The sequence below is a fragment of the Solenopsis invicta genome, chromosome 2 (assembly GCF_016802725.1).
Source record: "Solenopsis invicta isolate M01_SB chromosome 2, UNIL_Sinv_3.0, whole genome shotgun sequence".
Classification (NCBI taxonomy): domain Eukaryota; kingdom Metazoa; phylum Arthropoda; class Insecta; order Hymenoptera; family Formicidae; genus Solenopsis; species Solenopsis invicta.
In genome coordinates, this window is record NC_052665.1 from 12,407,701 (window position 1) to 12,429,723 (window position 22,023).

Genomic DNA, 22,023 nt, shown 5'->3' on the forward strand with positions numbered 1-22,023 from the left:
TCCGGCACGATCCGTTTCCTCAGCCGTAAACACTTTCACGTGCGCCGGGCGAGCCACGCGGGCTCCCGTTTCGCTGAACGCTGCAACTTCTAATTACGGGCCCGCCAGCGTCGCCATTCGATTTCTAACGCGTTATACAATCCCTGTGAGCGAACGAGCGAGCGAGTGTGCGATGCAGTCCGTGCGAATCTACCGGCGCGGCGACGAGCCGGGCTCCAATCTCTAGGAAATCACCCAAAATTTAAATCCGCGCGCAGATTTCTCCTCGCTTTGCATAGAAGCCGTCGTCGCATCGCGTCGCGTCGCGTCGCGTCGTCGCTCTCTGGCCACTTTCAGATCGCGCGAAGAGTCCTCGAAACTCGTTTTACGAGTTTCGCCCTGGCATAGCATCAGATTTTCACCTTGCTTTTTTCTCTCTACTCGTGGAATAATCCAATTAGAGCTCTCTCGGCGCACAGCGATCTCCCTAAGCCGATGGGACGTCGCGCCGCGCTCGCTCGACCGACGAAAACGTTTCGGCACGCGTACGAGGCGGGAGCTTAAAGCGCCAGCTTAGACAACACAGGATGTACGAGGTATCCTTGCCAAGGCCGCGGATGTCCAGGTGGCGGAGGAGAAACGGGAGGAGGCACGGCTCGTGATGTAACACACCCGGCCGCCCGTCGAATCGCGAGATCTTAATAAGGCCAGTAGGCAAGGTCAACATACCCGCTTGCCGATCCGCTTGCCGTGATGAATGCGTGGGAGATTGTTGCACCGCTCTCCCATGACCCGCCATTGTCAAGGAATCCCACCACGTCTCGCGCGCTCACGAGGAGCCGAGGAGGAGAGTTCCTTCGCCTCTTTGGGCTCGTTCCAAGGACGCTATCATCTAGCCAGCTCGTGTAGCCAATCAATTCGGACGAATCCTTCGACATTGTAATGGGACGTTTCGCGTTTTCACGCTGAGTCGACTTAACGATGCTAATTGATGCAATTGCGGCAACTACGCAGAACCCCCCCTTCATTGATGATCACGAATCGCGATTAGAATCACGGATCGATGTGCACCGTTGCCTACACCAGAACTACAAGTATAGCTGGCCGAGCTCTCGTGCCAGTTTGCCGCGATATTTCTCATGTCGCATGTTCATAACTTGACGCTGCGTCATGGTTTTCGATCGAAAGCGGGTTTTCCATGTTGTTCCCGAGATAGACAACGACGCGGGCCGTAAACCTGTCGGCGAGCTTTTTTCCAGACGGGCCTGTGATATCGGCCAGCGTCGCCGAGTGAGCGTGCCATGGTGTGCGCGTTGTCGCGCGGCGCACGAAGGTCGCTTCGGCAGGTAAGGTGACAGAAAGATTTGTTTCCGTCGGGGATGGTAATGATCGACACGCCGCCGGTGGTTAACGAGCAAATTCCACGTTGTCGAAGTCCGTCGTTCGTGCACTCGAGCGAACCGGCGACTTTCGAATCGCCGGTCAGCGAAATCGTGTGTCACGGTCGATCCTGCGGGTAGACAGACCCGTTCGACTACTCCGCGCAGCATCCAGATACCTACCGTACGAGAATATGAAATCCGAATACACATAACCGTCGGCAATGTTGCTGGTCCCACATTCTCGCCTATACGCCACTTTACCATTTTATATAAAAACTCTGTTATTGGATTATCAATCAAATTTAATTACATTTAATCACGATCCGTACTATCAATTTTAACAGCTATATATCCCTCTTTTAAAGAAAGCCGAGGCTTTCCTTAAAAAGAGTATACATACTTTCCATAAAAAGATACACATACTTCTTATGCAGCTGTATGCTTAGACGTATCAATTTGTACTGAGAAAAAAGTGTACTCGTAATAGCTACCAAACGTGTTTTGTTTAACATATTTTAGTGCAATATTTTGTAAGTATTACCAAACATAATAATAATAATAATCATCATCATCCCCGTTTGACAATAATTACCAGTTTTAGTTCTGTTAATCGAAAACTGATTGAAATTATTTAAAATATTATTCATTCAACATAGTAATATTTTAAATAAAGGTTTATTTAATAAGATTTTAAATCAAACAATTTTTTAAATAATTGTATATTTTTGGATCATACATTTTTTGCATAAAAAGAATTAGTTATTTTTATTTTTAATGTTCCAAATATGTACACCATCTGATCAATTTGTACAAACGTTTTAATATAGCATGTAAATCTTTTTATTTGTTCAGGCTGACACGGAGCCGATCTATTGGTCCTGGACCAAAGCGATCGCGGCCGAACTAGTCCGGCAAACGCCGTTTCGCTCGCAACGATGCTATAACTTCATGGAGATATTCACCATTTGTCCGAAAGGTCTGGACAGCCCGGCAACGAGGAGACGATCTCGCAGTGAATTTCGTTGCTGGCCGAGCGACTCGCCGACGGAGAAGACGGCGATATGTACGACGACGATCCTCGACGATTCCAGGAGGAGAGCGAGGAGCGAGTTGCGCGGTTGGTCTAGTAGCAATTCGAGCGACGAGGATCTCCTGGGAGAATTTCGAAGCATACCCACTGTGATAAGCAACAAGGATCAACCGGTCAGCAGAGCGTGGGGTTGCAGCGAGAGCAGCGAGGGTAGTGACGACAGTCTCCCTTGGGGTGGCGTATGTCGGTCGAGCGTTGATACAGTGGACTCCCGCAGCGTCCCCTTACCAGAACCAGAAACAAGGGAACAGAGGATACAGAGGTACAAAGAGGCACGCAGACGCGAAAACGAAGCGAGAAGTCGACGAATCCTCGAGGAGGATGCGAGGCGAAGAGCGAGAGCTGAGGAGAACAACAACAACTTGCCGAAGATCTATGGTAGAACCAGGAGCAGGATTTGTTCCGCCAATGACAACGACGACGCTCGTCCGACCCGCTCGCCTAAAAAGGAACTTGTCTCGTCAACTGACACGCGAAGGCAAAACGAGAATTCGATCATCGATCGACTACCACCCCTCAGGCCGAACGAGTCCTCCACGGTGAGGTTTATCACCGACGAAAATGATCGTAACGAGGACGACAAACGAAACAATAATAATAGTTCAAGAAGTGAAAACAGCAGTCCTGGGATACTCAAGACAGACATCAATGAGAGAAGAAGTAGAGCCAGAGAAAGGAGAATCTTTCGTGACAAGGGGCAATTGACCGGTATCACCATTGCTAACGTGGAAACTCTTCGAGAGCGAAAAGAGCGTTTGGCTCTCCTGTCTTCCAGAATTCCCGTTCCCCGCCAATTGTTGCAACCCTGTTTAAGATCTACAGACTGCCCGGCGATTGCATTTCCAGTTTCTCCGCCAGTTTTAACGATGCCACCTTGCGAGGAGGATGTTGCCAAGCTTCTGGAGCGATGTCAGAGGGTGGATCATTACGTGCCGGTGCGGGAGAAGCTGACTTTGTTCGAATCCCTTTCGAGATTAGGCGGTCGCCTGGCCAGGAGTACGGAAGATCTTGGCCGAACGTCATCCAATCCCAGTCCCAGGGGCAAACAACGCGCCCGATCCCTTCACGATCTCAACCGAGGCGCTAGAGCTCTGCCCGTGAGAGAAATGTGTCGATTTTTCGAGGGCGAGCTAGAGCAGGACGCTTGCCAGAAGACGACGACGACTTTTGCGAAAACGAGATTTAGCGATCCACCCGCGAAGAACACGTGGAGAGATCCGAGTTTAAAACACGAGGCACCGTGCATCAGCGCTTCCGCCAGAAAGAAACACTATTTGAAGTGAACTAATGAATTCTCTCAGGACGTTTAAGAAGCTAAGAATAAACATTCTCGAGTTCACGATCGTCTCATCGAAAATGAAGTAGCGGACTCAAAGTAACGGAGTAATTGCACTTCATTATTCTTATATCTTCCTCTCAGCGCATAAATTTTCATAAATCATACAAGTGTTTGGAACTAGCATAAAGCTAAAAAATATTTTCCAATCGGATAAACTGCGATAGTTTTTTTTCTAAAAATCTGTTACACAGGTCTGCAAAATTTAATCTTTTTTCTCGTTTTGAGAAAGAAGAATAGTTTCCCATAGTTTCTTAATGTATCCAAATTCACAAGAAGAAAAACCCTATCGCTTAAAATTTATGAGAAAAATTTGTTTGAAACGCGTTTGTGACTTTTTTTGAAAATTTGTAGCTAACAAACTCAATGCGAGAAATTTTGAAAAATATTTCAAATTAATGCTTGAACATACATATTATAATTTAATATGAAAAGAATTGAATCTTTTACCGTCCATACCACATTAAACTTCTGGCGCGATTTTTTTTTAAGGACAAGTGCAGTCACACAGTATCAGGTAGAATGATGGTTTCTATACATATATACAGTTTCACAAGAAACCACTACAAATAAAAATTAGGCAGATTTGTTAATACAAATTATCACGCCTGACTGATTTTGTTTCTATCGCGTGATTGATAGATCGATTGTAAATCTATCTAGTAATACAAAACTAGGATGCTTTATTATTTAAATTACAAGTGTTTTCCTAATTTTGTATGTAATTTTGTATGATGAATATGAATCTGGCTGCAGAAATTATTTATCACATCAGGTTTTGAGATAAATGATGTAAAATGGTCCAAAAATAACAATTTTGGAGATTTATAAACATATTACAAAGCCACTTTTCAATATTTAAACCGATATAGTACTATTCTTTCTTTTCAAAATCAACTTTTGCCAATGTGTGATTTTTTTTGGTCGAAATATATCATTTAGAAATTATACATATATATATACATATATATACATATACATATACATATACATATATATATATATATATATATATATATATATATATATATATAATATATATATATACGCAAAAAAATAATTTGGCATAACAAACTTTATGTTACTGTAGCAAAATCTATTATTAGATGGACAGTAAAGATATTGATTAAAGATACTAGTTGATATTTTGATTAGCTAAAATTAGTGATTAGCTAAAATTGATATAAATTTGTTAAAACTACAAATTTTGCTGTAAAAACAAATTGAATTGAATTACAAATTTAAACTTGTATAAGCCCATTGGTAATATTTTTGCTTTAATAACAAAGGTATTTGCTAAAAATATATTATTTTGTGATAGCAAAGTAATCCAATTATAAAGACAAATGTACTCGGCAAATTTTTTTCTGTTTTAGGAACAAAACGGATTATATTTTATTCAGAAATAATTTCTAAAATTAGTTCTGTCAAATAAATGTTGTCGCTGCCAGTACAAATATACAATAGCAAAGGCAATTTTATTACAATTTCAATATTATATTTCTCTATGTGCATATATATTCTACATATACTTCCGTGCTTTCAAAAATTCATAACTTTTAACTGCTATATCTCGGCGAAAAAAATTCGCACATTGGCAAACAAAAATTCATTTATAGGAGAAAGAATCATATTATATGAGGCCATCGGTTATGGAAATAATTTGCTTTCTCTGTAATATTTTTATAATCATTTTTAGGTTTTTTTATTCCATTTATCTCAAAAACGTGATGTGATTACAACTCATGAGACTGGAGTCATACTCAGCACATCAAATTACGTAAAAAAGAACCACTTGCAATTCTTAACATCTTTAATTTTGAGGGCCTGTGTAATTATATATAACCAGTATCGCCGAAGTTCGCAAAAGTCTCTCGATGACAATCGGTTTCTCGATGATTCTCACTAGATTCCCGGATATATGAAGCTAATTTGATTTAACCGCGCTTATCAAATGCTTAGATTAGAAGTCTGTTGTATTGCGGGCGACGATTGTCACACTTGCATCAAGAGAAAGTCGCCGCGCGCGAGGGCTTTTTTTCACGCTCGAGGCCCCAAACTGTGCTCGATTCTCTCGATTGCTGGTTGTCGCGATCGGCCATCAGAGTGAAGGAAAAAAAAGATTCTCGATACTCAGTTATGTGCGCGTGTTACGAAAGTGAAAATAGAGAGAATATCGGTAAAGCCAATCATCGTAGAAATTTCTCACTTTAGAATAAGTTTTCACCTTTATTCGTTACAAATATCGTTTCGAATTATAGACAATCTGCTTTTGTTTGTATTAAAAAAAAATTATATATATTTATAGAATCGGCATATAACGCGTCGATTGTGCGTATCAGCGAGATCAAGCATGACCGATCGTGACACGAAGGCAATGACGGAAAAAGAAAGAGAGAAATAGAGAAAGAGAGCGGAAGGGAGAGGGGGAATCGGAGAAACCGGTAATTTACGTTCACCGAGCGATTGCCGCAACGTTGAACACCTGTATGTATACAAATTATACGTACAGTGAGCCGATCGCCGAGCTCATTTTTCGATTAGCCTGAATTCGATCGTCTGGATTTTAATCGGGCAGCAGCTCATTCGTTGAATATCCAAAGAAATGAATGGTAAATATCGTAAATGTTTACGGCGTTTCCCCAATTACAATAATTGCAAGTGAAATTTGTACATAATCGATTAATTTCATTCTGTACCTGAAATCGTTGGTTCTATGTCTTTTTCGTCTTAGGCTATAGTTTAACTTTTGTTACACGTCCTCTTTTGTTGCAATTGTAAATAAATGTCTAATAATCAATTTATATGATTTGTATGTATATACATATATATATATTTATGTATAATATGTAATTTGTTGAGTGTGTTGATGTGTAATATGCCATTAGGGCAGCGATCGCCCTTCGTTGAGTCTCTTGAATTTCCGTCGAGAGCCAGAATATGGACTAGAGTCGACTTCCGCTTATTTAGAATCGAAACGATTATTTCCGCTCATACAATACTCCCCTTCACTCTCTCGTTCCTTTTCGTAATTGATAACATACAACGTGTAGGAATAAAAATGTATTCTAATTACATATAAAATCAGTAAAAAAAAAATTATTATTTTGAAAGAAGATATAAGATATGAAAAAAGCAAAAAAAATTGTTTGACAGAAGAAACTTCTTCAAAGAGAACTTTTTGTTTGTCCAATTTTTAAATAATAAAGAAATTACAATGCTCCCTGATTTGATAAAAGATGATTATACATTTACATTTCGATATTTTACATAGACTCGCCGAAATTAATTATTTCGTAAAAAATTTACTGTAGCCAACATTTGGAAAATAATTTTGTGCAGTCAAACTTCCATCGAGACGTTTTGTACTCGAAAAGGATTGCCACTTATTTTTGTATCTTGTTTGTTGCATATATAGTTGCATACATGGACTGCGAGTTTCTTGCGTTATATGTATAGAATTGTAAACGTAATGTTATGGAATAAGGAAGATTATAGTGTAAAAATATTGCGGAAAATAATCAGGGAAAATAATCTTGAGACAGAGCGATCGAAAGTTAACGATATTTCTTCATTAATTACTCGCGCATATGGATTGTTCTCATTGAAAGTGTTCTGGAATTCTACGTGATGTTTATATTGTGATTGAAAACTCTCTCTTGAATTTGTCATTCTTAACTAAATTTTACCAAATACTGATAAAAAATATTGACGATTTATAGTAAACCTAGTTATATCGCTATTACATATTAACTTACAGCTACTAAAATTGTTACATATTAATATATGTAACATATGAATCATGAAATTTTTGCGACTAATATTTAAACATTTTTGTCATATTTCTGATAGAATTCCAGGATACTATCAAAACCAGATCACGAAGTTGCTTGCAGTCGACGACCGTCTACAGGGTGATTCAAATGACTCCGTTGTCGTGTATTTTGTAGTAGATTCAATCAAACGGTGTCATTTATCAGTGCCACTCGGTATGAAGGGTTGGTCGCCAAAGAGGTCTTCTAGTCCCTCGTCGGATAATTCCGAAAGGTTATCCCCCATATGTATAATTCCTCGATATATTCTGACTTTTTTATTAGCCCACGAATATTTGTCACACGGTACGGAATCGCGTACCGTCCGCGGCGCAATTACGCGGCGAAAGTTGCGCGTCTTTGTATTTACCTTTGTTGTAATAAAAAGGGACGAATAATGGCCGTTACATAAAAGTGATTGTTGTTAGAAAGCTGGCGGGGCCTTAATGTCCAACACGTCGGCATTCCTAGTCCGTTTCTTTTTCCTATGGTTGTTTACGATCATGTCTCTTTCATCCAAGCGCCCACGCAAATCATTGTTTCCCTTCTCTCCTTTCTCTAGCGAGATGCATTTCGACGCGATTCTGATTTACGCAGAACGAAGAGAATAACAGTTTGTTGTTGGGAAGCACTGGAAAAACCTGCAATTTTCAAGGGATTTCTTTTTTTTTGTAATCTTGAAAATTACAAGATTTTATTGATAAAGGAGAAGATTATAGTTACTATTTACATTTTATACACTTTGTCAATATTTTAAATTGAATACTTAATTATATTCATTAAACTATAATACAATTTTTCATTTAGATTTTAGACATTAAAGTGCTATCTTTTATCTATAATATGAATTTATACAATACAATTTTTTTCATATTACATATCTTAATTTACATATTATAAATCATGAAAAAAATTGAATTATTAATTATCTATTGATGTAACAAACCAATTAAAAAGAACTACATTAAACAATTTTTTAATTCTATCTAAAATTTTAAATAAAATTCCTGAAAAAAATCGGAAAGTTCTCAAAGATTTTTCTAAAAAATTTAAGTAAACATTGAGGATAGATTTCAAACAAAGATTGATTTAACTGAATAGAATTATCGCGTTTAAATTATTTCTGACACTTTTGGCAATGAGTTAACAGTATGATTGACGTTTCAATTTCCATTAGCAGCGTGTTTCATAATTGTTTCTAGTCACTTTCCTAACCGTGCATGGCTCGCCTTTATTCGTGAAAATCCGGCTAATTATCCAGTTTTCGCAAGATCAAACACGCAGAGATCGTGCACGATATTATGGTATTCTCATATATGAGAGCAGTACCGTGCCAGAGCACAGTGTTTTCCAGATAAAACGTCAGAAATTCATAAGTCGCGATTGTTACGCGAATTCTCGGGAAAGTATCCTCGCTCACATTTTGCAAGAAAACGAAACCTTGCCAAACGGAACAAGAAAGCGCTAAGTGTGTTTTTATAAAGATATGCGCATCCTTCTCTTGAACATTGTTTGAGTACTTTTTTTTATTGAAACGGAAGTAATAATTTTTGATCTCACTGTCTGCGAGCAGCGTTTCTTTTAAACTTTGCACGACTAGCGTGTGTATTTAAGATTCACGTTTACATAACGACCATTGGTATACTTTACTCCAATGTTTATTCATTCGATTATTTACGCAGGAACTCGTTCGCGCGTTTATACCGCCTACTTACTGTATGTTGCGCGCATATATAATTTTCGTTCCGCGTGTGGTAGCGTTCACGTAAAAGTGGTAGCTATCAATTTATGAGGAAAGCCGACGGAGAGCTGTGATCCACTTGCAACTTTTTACGGGATTAGAACCCGTCCGCATAGCGAGTTCTTCGACTCGACGATTCGCCTTTGGCGATGTCTCCGTACACACAGTTTCCAAAATAAAAGTAAAGGATTCCGTTCTCCTTTTTTCTTTTCAACCCAAATGATTTCCAGTCTCAAAATAAAAAGATTATCGGATGTACCTTTCGATTCCGCTACACATCGGAGAGGAGATATCGCAAACTTTCACCCGTTGTAGCCGCCCAAGATATTTTTAAATTAAGATATATGCGAACACTTTTTTTCTTCGATATAAATGTTTCTCATCAAAATTCATTGAAACTGTCGTTCCGATTATATTAGGGAAACCTGTTTGAGAGAGATAAATTTCAAGTTTTTAACGTCCCGTGATGGCAGAAGAGAAATGTAAATACATGCTTTAAATCTTTCTCGCTCTAGTATCTGTGACCGAGAAAAAGTTTGCGGTTTTTAATAAGCCCATACATTATAGAAATCAATAGTCCAGGAAGACAGCGATAGTTTCCGAATATTATCAAAACGAAAAACAGAGATTAATCCGAGGTAAAAGAGAGAGAAGAAAAGAAAAAGATCTGCGCTATTCACTTAACGTAGTGTATTTATTGTAATTCCATGCTGCACAGTTACGTGAGTTAGAATTTGTAAGACGTAATACATAGGTGCACCAACAGAAATCGCACGCACTTGCACACGCTACATCGTAATTCGTTTCCAGCACGTTGCGTCGCCATCGCTTATATGGAGCGCATTTAATGCACGTCGTAATGGCGACGCATAGTTCGTTAGTTTCGGTGCGTTTTTGAGAGTTTGGGTAATTTTGCGCAAAATTTATTTAATCAACTTCAATTAATCTAAATTCTAAAAAATCAGTTGATTAAATTTATAAATTGCCAACTGCAGCATTTAAAACTGATCACCCAAGTCTAGTTCTTTAAATTATTTTAATTAAAAAAATTAGAGGAGAAGGTGCTACTAATGGGCCATGTAAATGTTATGGCCATTCGTATTATTTCCGCACTGATTGTGAGAGAAACGAGTTTGTTATTAGAACAAAAAATTACTTGTAATTATTTGATAGGAAAACGGATCGATCCGTTTATTCGGGCAAATCATTTCTCATCATTTGTCAATGTAACAAACAATACACGCTTTACGATACAAATCACATTTGTTCTAGTATCTTCATTGTTGGTACCAAATATATTGCTATTATAACTTGTAATGTCAGCAATAACAAATATAATTTGTTTATCTAAATAAAGCTATCGCATCGCGTATCTATTATCTTTTGGATAATAAATCAAAAGTAATAGATCACATTTATTTTTGGTACCGACACATTTGTTATCAGTATATCTATAAATCAAATTTGTTACAGACACTGATGGCTTGTTGAATTAATAAAATCTTTTCTCTCAGTGCGTTAAGCGACAAATTTTAGTTATTACTTTTTTACCTAGGCAAAAAATATTTCAAATATAAAATACAAAATATTAACAATTAATATTAATTTAAATTACAAAATACAAAATACAAGTTTGTAATATTATTTTCTTCTCTACTTAATTATTAATTTAAAAAATAATATTACATAAATAAATAATTGAAAACAAAATAATGTGATCAGTTTTAAATTTTGCAATCCATAAATTTAATTAGCCAATTAGACGAATCGGATTTAACGAGACCAGCTCATAGAAAAGGACGGTTGCATATCACGTTTTGCAATTTGGCGAATCGAATTTGATTTACTTGACAGCGGCTGGTGCGCACGAAGAAATGAAAGGCGAGATTGCTATCGACACAGAAACGAAAGGTTTTACGAAGGATTGAAAGAATACATGCTGGTCGCGAACCGCGCGCATGTAATAAAAGGTCAACGCGTGTCGTGCGGTTTCAAGTTCGTTCGGCGCGAGTGATATCAATGCCGGAGTGCGATTGCCAGGTGAACATTTAAATGTCGGCAATATACTCATGCAATTTATGGGGAGCAATCCATGCGTTTCAATTCTCTTCGTCTAACAATAAGAAGAGATCAATCACGATGACGCGATCAAAGATCACGACGAGTAACATCCGAGAGTAAAAGAACAAGTTCATTTTATTCAAAATCTGAGTTATGGGCTAAATAATCATTATCAATACCCAAGAGAAATGATCTACCGAATTGACATCGAAATGGTATTGATTTCATGATTTCAAAGTCATATCGAAAACGAGAAATATAAATAAATAGCCAATATAAAATTTCCGGCAAGAACTAAACATGTCCAGAGATTTCTTTAATTTTTTTTAAATAGATTTCTTAAATTATTAATTTTAAAGTTTAATTCACTCATTATTTGTACAACCGGAGAAAATTTATCATTTTTACACAAAAAAAGATATATAAAATGAACTCATTAAACTGCTTTTTCCGTGATATAAGTAATTAATATCATACAAAAAGTGAATTCTTAAAAAAATGAATAAATGCTTTAATTTAAGAATATAACAGTAAAACCAGTAGACAATTCAAAATAATCCAAAACGTCATAAAGATTTTTAGATTTAAAATTGCTGACATTTCAACATTACCACAAGCTTGTAATAACATTGCAGAAATAAATTTTTAACTTAGATAAGAAGTTAATAAATTAATGTTTATATGTTTAAAAAGTAACTAGTTAAAGTTCAAAATTAAATCATTCAAAATTAACTAAGTTAAGTTAACAGCTATTAACTTTATTATTTAACTTTTAATTTTTTAATTATCTAACTTTACTAATGATTTACGAAAGTTTGTAACGCGGTGCGATGCAAGATCTTCCTAAAAGTTGTTGCGGTAGTCTCGCGCAGCAAGAGAGACTCCGCGTTACATGCCTGAGGCACTCCGTCATTACAAGTTGATTATTACAAGTAAAAATAATGTAGTTGGCAGAAGCAGCCACGAAAGGTTATTAGCAGAGAGGAATCTGAGAGGCCATGCCGGAATTTTTCCTATAACGCTTGAATTCCCGGGGAACTAACGACTCACATCCATTTTGTATATATTTGGGAATGTGAACTAAAATCACATCCATTTTGCGACAACGCCGATAAAAATGTTTTAAGTCTGTTCTAAAACTATGTAGTGAGGGGTAGGCCAGTATTCATAGTCAATTCTTGTATTCAAGACCATCTTAAGTATCATATACATATATATAATTGAAATATATTGTAATAAGAAAATTGGTTTTTTTTTACTCACCGACCTGATGTGCATCGAGCGGAGTTAATCATTCACTAAGCTACGGTGATTACTGTAACACAAACATAGATTTAAAAATTAAAATTGCGCTTAAAATCAATAAGTTTAAAAGTTATTTCTTATCATGTATACAATTTTATATTAATTTTCTTTCTTTAAGTAACTTTTTTTTTTATTTATTCGATAACATCGAAAGAAAAAGAGAAAGATTATTAAATTTATATAAATAAGAAATTATATTTACCCAAAAAATTGCTCCGCTGGCGCCCGATGCCTCTCCCAGGCCTCCTTCTTCTCTTCTTTTGTTCCTCCGTGGCAGGTTTTCCGTAGCACGATACTCACTCGCGAAGGATACGATCGCGCGGTACTTCGTATAGTATTCCAGACGTTCACGTCATAATCACAAAATACTTTATTATGTTACGACGGAAAAATCAACCGCTTGCTTGAATCTTGGAACGCGAATGACCTAGCGCGGCGACTTTGAGTAAACACATTGCGCTGTACACAAGAGCAACGAATTTCAAAGCCGTGTGTCAGCCAAATTCCTCAAATGTCTAAAGTCGTATGTATACTGAATATTATCTCACATTTTAAACTAACTCTCTCCACGTGCCTTTTTGTTAACTCTAAAGACGTTAACTCTAAGACGTGAAAAAAATTATCAGTTTAAAAATAATGTCGAAAAATTTTATTTTTCTAAATGTTTAGTATTATCAAATCTAATATAACTTTACATTTAGAAAGTAACATTATGTTGACCAATACACTCGACAGCAAAATTAAAACATTACCTATTCCGACTCCCAAAATTCAAGAGTGTACAACTTCGTTAAAAATCATCATACAAAAATGTTCGAAAAAGCATTTTAAAGCTTGAAATCTCTAGTTTCGAGATTAATAATTCGTTAAACGATTTACAGATTGTTTACGATGGTACGCGGATTCAAATGGGAATGCGTCAAATCTGAAAATATGTTTACAAACTTTGCAAAGCTACACGGCGCGAAATAAAAATTGCTCGCAAATGTAGATTACAGCATTCGAAAGCGCGAATCTTTATCTTTAATTTGCGTATTTGTTGATCGCTGTACGATTTTTTATCAGCGAGTTATTCAATACTGAAGCAATAGTAGTTTCGCGCAGCGAGAGAGACTCCGCATTACGTCCACGCCGCGTCGCGTCGTCTCTTTAAATGCCCCACTCGGGTTATTGACCGCGCACGGTGTGGTACGTTGCGCGCCGCGCCGTGTGAATCGGCCCCCCCACTCTTCTCGGTTGCTCGGTCATTCGCACTACTCGAGGCGCACGTGGCCGACCGAGAAGAGTGGGGAGGCCGATTCAGGCGACGCGCGGCGTGCGGAGTCTCTCTCGCTGCGCGAGACTATTGTTACTTCAATGTTCAATAACTCGGTGATAAAAAATCGTACAGCGCTCAACAAATACGCAAATTAAAGATAAAGATTCGCGCTTTCGAATGCTGTAATCCACATTTGCGAGCAATTTTTATTTTGCGCCGTGTAGCTTTGCAAAGATTGTAAAAAATTTTAAGATTTAAGAACATTCCGATTTAAATCCGCGTAACTTCGTAAACAATCTATAAATTGTTTAATGAATTATCAATCTCAAAACTAGAGATTTCAAGCTTTAAAATGCTTTCTTGAACATTTTTTTACGATCACTTTTTAACGAAGTTACATTCTCTTGAATTTTGCTTCTCTTACTTTTGGAAGTCAGAATAGATAATGCTTTAATTTTGCTGTCGAGTGTATTAGTCAACATAAAATAATGTTATTTTTCTAAATATGTAGTACAGTTATATTAGATTTGATACTACTTACTAAACATTTAGAAAAATAAAATTATTTTTGGACATTATTTTTGAACTGGTAACTTTTTTCACATGTCTTCAGGGTTAACAAAAAGTGGAAAAAATTAGTTTAAAGTGCGAGATATATTTCGTATACGACGCTTTAGACATTTAAGAAATTTGGCTGACACGGCCTTGAAGTTTGTTGTGTTGTTCATTGCTCTTGTGTACATACACCGCGTTGTGTTTACGCAAGGTCACCGCGCTATCATTCGCGTTCTGAGATTCGAGCGAACAGGTAACGTCGCGAGCCGTTCCGTGTGTTATCTCGCGAAATTTTAACTGAATCATGTATTTGTATTTTTGAATGGTCCATCGCGTTTTAATTAATTATTAACTCCTCTTTATTAATTACGTCGTATTGTGCATGTGGTTTTAGATTAAACTCGCCGGCTTCGTTTTTGAATTATTCACAAAAGGCCGCAGATTGAAACGTCACATAGCTTTTTAGCTTATTTGAGCGCGATGACGCTTTGATTTTTCTGTTGTAATATAATTAAGTATTTTGTGATTGTGACTTGAACGTCGGGAGTGCTGTACGAAGTACCGCGCGATCGTTTATTCTTTATCATGATTTGTAATTAATCGGTGTTTTTGTGAGTGAATGTCGTGCCACGGAGGAATAAAAGAAGAGGAGGAGGAGGCCTGAGACAGGCATCGGGTCCCAGCGCAGCAATCTTTGGATAAATATGATTTCTTATTTATATAAATTTAATAATCTTTTTCCCTTTCTTTCGATGTTATTAAATAAATTAAAAAAAGCTACTCTTAAAGAAAGAAAATTAATATAAAATTGTATACACACCCAGAGAAAAATTACGTTTAAATTGATAAAATTGTTTTTTTAACTTGGTTGCTTTAAGTTGACGCAAAAATACCTTGGAGGAAATTAAAATTTATTTGACTTTAGGAAATGTGATATTATTAGCCTTTTTAAACGTAAATAAATTATATGTTCAAATTACTTATTTAATTTAAACAAATAACTATTTAATTCAAAAAAAGTATTGATAGAAATGTAAAAAAGAATTTAGTTGTCTGGTTTTAAAAATATATTTTATTTCATTTAAATAGAATGTGCGTTGCACAACCAAATTGTTTCTTTAATTCTAATAAAAGGAACGATCAAAAAATTTGTTCAAGTCAAAGAGACTTTTCTTTAACCGTATAGCAGTGCACGAATTTCTTTGAGTCAAACAAATACTTTTTTACTCAAAGAAACCTTTCTCTGGGTGTATAAGAAATAACTTTTGAACTTATTGATTTTGAGCACAGTTTTAATTTTTAAATCTTATGTTTGTGTTACAGTAATCACCGTAGCTTAGTGAATGATTAACTCCGCTCGTTGCGGATTGGGTTGGTAAGTCAAAAAAATCAATTTTTTTATTATAATATATTTCAATCATATATATGTATTATATGATATTTAAGATGGTCTTAAGTACAAGAATTGACTATGAATATCGGCCTACTCTCCACTACATAATTTTAGCACAGACTTAAATCATTTTTATCGGCGTTGTCGCAAAATGAACGTGATTTTAGTTCACATTCCCAAATGTATACAAAATGGATGTGAGTCGTTAATCCGCCGGGAATTCGAGCGTTATAGGAAAAATACCGGCATGACCGCTCTCAGGTTCCTCTCTGCTAATAGTCTCTTGTCGGTGCTTCTGCCAACTGCATTATTTTTACTTGTAATAACTAAACTTATTTTTGAACTGAAAGTGAATCATCTTGCTTGATACTGGGATCCATCGGGACGTCATGCACACTGTTACCTGTGAACGCGAAACAAGTGAGCTTGGAGAAGTCGTGCGCATTTTCAAATGTATAATTCTTAATCCAAAAATAAATTGCTTTCAAATAATGTGATTGAACTTGTCGTGAGAACAATATGATATTAGAAACAAGAATACGATCTTAATAAAATATACTTTGCACAGATCTATTTATTATTGATGTAAGTGAACAGTTCTAATTGAAAAGAGCATTTCATACTTAAATTAAAACAAATAGCATTCAAGAACAAAAGTATACGTGAATTAAGAATTTATTTTTTTTGTGTGATTATATAACCATTAATTGAAGCAAATGTTACTCATTTTAACGGATTGAAGAATACATATGCGCTCTTAAAATATAATTTATATTAAATCGAGCACTATAATATTTCAAGGATCTAGTTATAATAGAACATTTCTCACAGATGACGGTCATAAAACGGACATTGCAGTCTGAGAACGGTTTTGTACGTAACGAGCAGAACGGTCTCGGCATTATTATTATGATAAGAAACCGTTTTGGATGCGACACCCGAGGAGACGCAATATACGGAGAATTTTATAAGAAAAGATCTATTGTGAGTGAACGATCAACGTGATTGAGTAACATTCAATTGGTGGTGGATAAAGGTCGACAATTATTTATGAAACAAAGAAATTGTCAATCCACAATCTTAATAGATCAGAAGTTTCTCGTTAAAGTATTTATCGCAAGCCTATGCACGGGTTATTCTGTATGACTTTACGTTCAGTTCGCAAGAAACGCGGGTAATCGAGTGAGTGGCCTTGATAGCCACTGGTACCGGCCACAGTAAGCGGTTCAACTTCTCAAGCAAAGGCGGAGTAAATATTACGGCACTCGATCGACCGAGTCGTCAATTGATCGACGGATCTACCTAATCTAGATCATAAACTAGATCAATACGAAAGAAAAGCACGATGATTCAATCATAACTGGCGTTTGATTAAAAAAACGATTTCAAGTATAATTGAAATTTAAAAGAATGAAAACTCTTTTCATTCTGTTAAAGATGTGTCAAGTCTCAAAACATTACTAAATATATAATAATTTTTAGTTTAATAATGTTTTGCCATAAATCAAATTATTTGTTGTTTTACTTTTTTTTTGTTGATTTTAAAGCCAAAATTCAAATCGACATGATCAAAATTTTGTGTTGTTAATTTAAAAAAAGAATAAATCTTAGTAGCTTGCAGTTTTTAAATTTTAATAACTTTATCTGGTATGCAAAAAACTTTTTATTTAATTCTTATATTAAAAAGTAAGAAAATTTATTAAATAAATGCGTTAAAACAAATGTGATTATTGTGATAGAAAGAAATTTCTTTAATTAAATTATTTTAATTAATCTTGAAGAATATCGCGATGTTAACATTATTAAAACATCTTTATTATTGAGTCTCGGATTATACAACGAACAAGCACAATAAATACGGTTTTATATGTAAAATAAAAGCAAAACAAACCTCTTTTGCTTTGCTCGCATTTATAAACAAAGACCCGTATACAGAACATGCTTTTTATCATTCTATCTTTAGACTTAAAACAAGAATATAGTAACAAAGAAAGCATTTTTAAAAGTCAGCGCTCTGATTACGGACCGAAGTCTTCCAACTTGAAACTACACGCACGACATCTGGTGCTGTGTGCTTCGACATCTTGAAAACTGTTCAAGAATAAGTTTTAGAAACACGCACATCATGCCATCTATAACTACTAGTTCGACATATTTCGTATCACAACTACTGCTACTATATTTATCTTCAGAATATTTTCGTTTTTATGAAACAAATTTTTTTTCTTTACATAAAGAAAGGGAGTAATATGTGTAACATTAAAAGTATAAATTTTATAAATGCAGAACAAGATGGGCGTAAGAAAAAGCATTATTTCTGTACATATTGAAATTGCAGAAATGTTAAGGCACTGGAGCAGTGTCACTAGCCTTACAGAAAATATAAATATACATATGTAAAAAGAGACGCGTTTACTTACGTCACGGCTCCATTGAACGCTCCCGTACACATTGTCAATGCGAATTTGTTGGCGAGCGGGAATCAGAGAGGCCATTCAAAAAGCTTGCCCTGATAATATGATAGAATCGCGCATATAGACCCGTCTAGACGGGTTCCACTCGAGGCTTATTTATTCAACAATATATTCACACCCAACAATCGTGATCGACATTAGTGGGTGAAAGAGAAACTCGCGTAAACAAAATGATAAAAACGGTGGATAACGTGGCACGACTACGGAATTAGGTTCGTGAACTGACGTATGTTTAAATGGTGGAGGCGCTCAGGTTAACTCTGTCGGCGACGGAGAGCCCTTTCAGTACGCCACGAGACATCTCTCGGTGTGGTCGTAGGCGTCATCGAGGAACGCCTTGCCGCAATTTTCCGCCGAGTTTTCCACCGCGATTTAATCAGTGAGAAATGGACAAGAAGCATCTTCAGCTGGTGGAGGCGACAGCCGATATGGAATTGAACGAAGACACGGGAAAAGTAAAGACCGTCGTATCTAAACTACACGACAAACAGCAAACCTTCAGGTAAGATCACCCTTGACCTCTGTTGGATACTATTTAAGTTTCAGTTGCGATTTGTATCTATGGAAATTTAACTAAATCTCATTCTCCACAAATGCGCAATTCATTCTTGAAAAAGTTATTCATTGGCTTGCAGAATTGATAAAAATAAATGTTGGCAACACCAACATGAAACTATGCTAACCAATTGTCATAGGTTAACATACTTTTCGCATTGTTGATGCGAATGATTTATGCGACATCGAAAGTTTGCGGTTCTCTACAATACCGCAAACTTCCGTTTATTTGAAATCTAGAATAACGCACATTGTGCAAAATACAAAATTTCTATGTTAGTTAATTGTGCTCGCAGCAAAGTAGGTTAAACGAACGAGGCATGAAAACTATGTGACAGCTCTAGATTATATTAAAGGCCAAGGACGTGTATTCAATTCTTGCACAGCGTTCATTAAGTTGATGATAATATAATAATAAATAAACTAATAAAACTAATCTGGATATCTGTATATATTATTATTATCCAGACTGCACACAATATTTATAAAAAATATGCAAAATGTTTACAATTATTTGAATAATTTATAAACACTTAACAAAATATTTCATAAATATTTTTGTAATATTAAATTGAACAAATCGCAAAGATTTATAATAAATATAGTTATAAAAATATTTATAAAATACATATGTACAAAATATTTAGTCTACATTTTAATAACGTTTTGAACAAGAACTTTTTGCTTCATGCATGTAAAATATATTTAAAATATTTCATATTTAAAAAAATAAATAGTAATAAATATTTATGAAGATTTATCACAAATATCATGTGCTGTGTAAAATATATAGTTTGTCTTTTTAAATGTCTTTAAAAAACGGTATTTCTAGCAACTTCGACTCTACATTTTATTGAAGTCAAATACTTAAGCTACAAATACGTAAACGGTTGTGTGTTACAAGCATTCAACAAACAAAAAATACGTAAGAGGAGATCTGTGTCAAGGGCATAAGTGGACCTTGCCACGGACCTGCATCTAACAATACATTCTCTTTCGAAGCTATTCAAGCTGATTGATTTAGGCTATTGGACATAAGCTATAGCGATATATACCTATCAGACGGAACTTCATTAACTTTGCTAGTCGTACGATATTATGTAGTTAGCATATTGCCATGATAAATGTGACTATTTAGATGGCTTAGTCAACGAAATTTAACAGTGCAATTTTTTTCATTGAAGCAATATGCGGTCCGAGTTAACGGTCGATCACGCCGAGATGGTGGAGCCGCGAAGGTAATACAGTTTTATACAGTGTGTCCAGTATGAATTGTAACTAGCGCCAACTGTCACAACCCGCTTGAACACTTTCCTTTCCTCTGTTGGACATCGTTGTCTCGTTGGTATAATCGCGTTCTCGTAGAATTATGTCTTCTATGTCTTGTGATCGCTGCCTGTATCGTTATTATTTAATCATATGAACTTTGTGGCATGCACAAACACTTTAGAGCACTCAATTGATTATAATTATTTAATATCATGTATAATTTGTTACAATAACTTGTTATTATTTAGAAGTAATAATGATAATTCGGTGAGTAATGATAATTCGAGGCTGAAGCTAATAATTTCTTGAAAACTCATTTTTTATTCTACGCATACTCGAAAAAAACAGTTTTCTTGAAGTATCTAAAAATTTAGCTAAAAATAAATTTGAAAATAGCCCTCAAAATAATTAGGTAGGACGCTTGCAGTTGTTAAAGTTTACAAATTTTTTACAGCTTTGCTCATCATGTTTGAGTGTTCCTTATAATTATTTTTTAATCAAATTATTTTTAAATCTGTCTCTACTAAATTTTTAAATACTCCAGTAAAAACGTTCTTTTCATGTACATAATTATAAAGAACTCTGGCAAAAAAACTTTCTATGAATAAGCAAAGAATTTTCTACCAAAAATAGAAATTTATAAAAATTTTTCTTTTTTATAGAAACATTTAATTTTTTGTAGAAATATATGTACAATAGAAATATATGTACATCACAAATTACTCTCTAAATCTTTTAACTAAAAATTTCACTTTATTCATGAAGCCATTCACTAGGTCACTCCAAGTGGAGTAAACATTCACTTCAACAGAATGAATTCATTTATTTCAAGACAAAAGGTGTAGAGTTTCATTCTTATTTTTAAAGAGAATTCGTTAGCATTCTAAACTTCACTTCAACTTAAAGAGAAATCGCCTTCTCGTAAGTAACATAGCGAAATTAATGTCAGAACCGGAGGTTTCGCTTAGCATATACATGACATCTAGTTAATTGTACGGAGTGAAAATCGCGCTAAAAACCATAACTATATGTCTAGACTAAAAAACACTTGTAAAATCACACGTACACGCGTGCGCGAATGCGCAACATGTGCTATGCAGTACGTTCTGCATCCTTCTCTAATATAATAGAATAGTGAAATCCTTTAGAGCGAAACATGTTACTCTTTTTAAAGTTGAAGAATAATCACAAAAGTTAAGTGACAAATTATGAATATAGATGAAAGTATAAGTGAAAAACAGCTTGGAGTTTAAATTTTTTCAGTTTTTACCGTAATATGTATAATATTATATATGAACAAATTTGATATATAATTTTGTATAATCAATAAATACAATCATTTAATTATTTATGAATAATTTTTCATTGGAATGTTAGTTGTAGTTTGACATAGTTTCATCGAGTAAAAGAAACAACTGTAAGAAAATACAAAAATTTACGGAAGTCCAATTCAATTTTTGTAGCATTTCTTAAATTCATGTAGAATTTCCTAGATTTTAGTCGTTATTTTTTATAGTTTTTTGTAGTGTATACTTTTTCTAGAATTTTATAAAATTTTTTCTGTCAGAGAATTAGCAATAGAAGTATTCCCCTATTCCTTTAAAAGCTTTTTAAAGTCTAAAGTACTTTATAGATTGTTATGTATATACGCTTCAGCAGTTCTTAATACACGCCCTGTATGTCTTTACACATACTCTGATTTCTTTATATAGAGTTATTGGATGTAAATACACTTTGAAAGCATGTCTGTATGTTTCACTGTCTGATAATTCGCACTCTTATGCATAATTTATTATATTGCATCTACACATGT

At 35.4% G+C, this 22,023-nt stretch overlaps 2 protein-coding genes across 3 annotated transcripts in view; both read left to right on the forward strand.

The window, feature by feature from the left end:
- LOC105196769 overlaps window positions 1-8,013 on the forward strand; it is a 42,281-nt gene extending 34,268 nt beyond the window's left edge. Inside the window, exon 3 of the mRNA XM_011162870.3 lies at window positions 2,214-8,013. Within this exon, the coding sequence (XP_011161172.2) occupies window positions 2,214-3,734 (1,521 nt within the window). The 3' untranslated portion in view covers window positions 3,735-8,013. The remainder of the gene's footprint in view (window positions 1-2,213) is intronic.
- Window positions 8,014-18,667: 10,654 nt separating this feature from the next.
- Window positions 18,668-22,023, forward strand: part of LOC105196767 (NAD kinase) — a 30,968-nt gene continuing 27,612 nt past the window's right edge. The window contains exons 1-2 of one of the 2 annotated variants that reach the window (XM_011162865.3): window positions 18,669-18,888; window positions 20,126-20,179. In XM_011162865.3, the coding sequence (XP_011161167.1) occupies window positions 18,773-18,888; window positions 20,126-20,179 (170 nt within the window). In that variant the 5' untranslated portion in view covers window positions 18,669-18,772. Of the gene's footprint in view, window positions 18,889-20,125; window positions 20,180-22,023 lie in introns of both variants that reach the window. The other variant, XM_011162867.3, reaches the window with a different exon arrangement.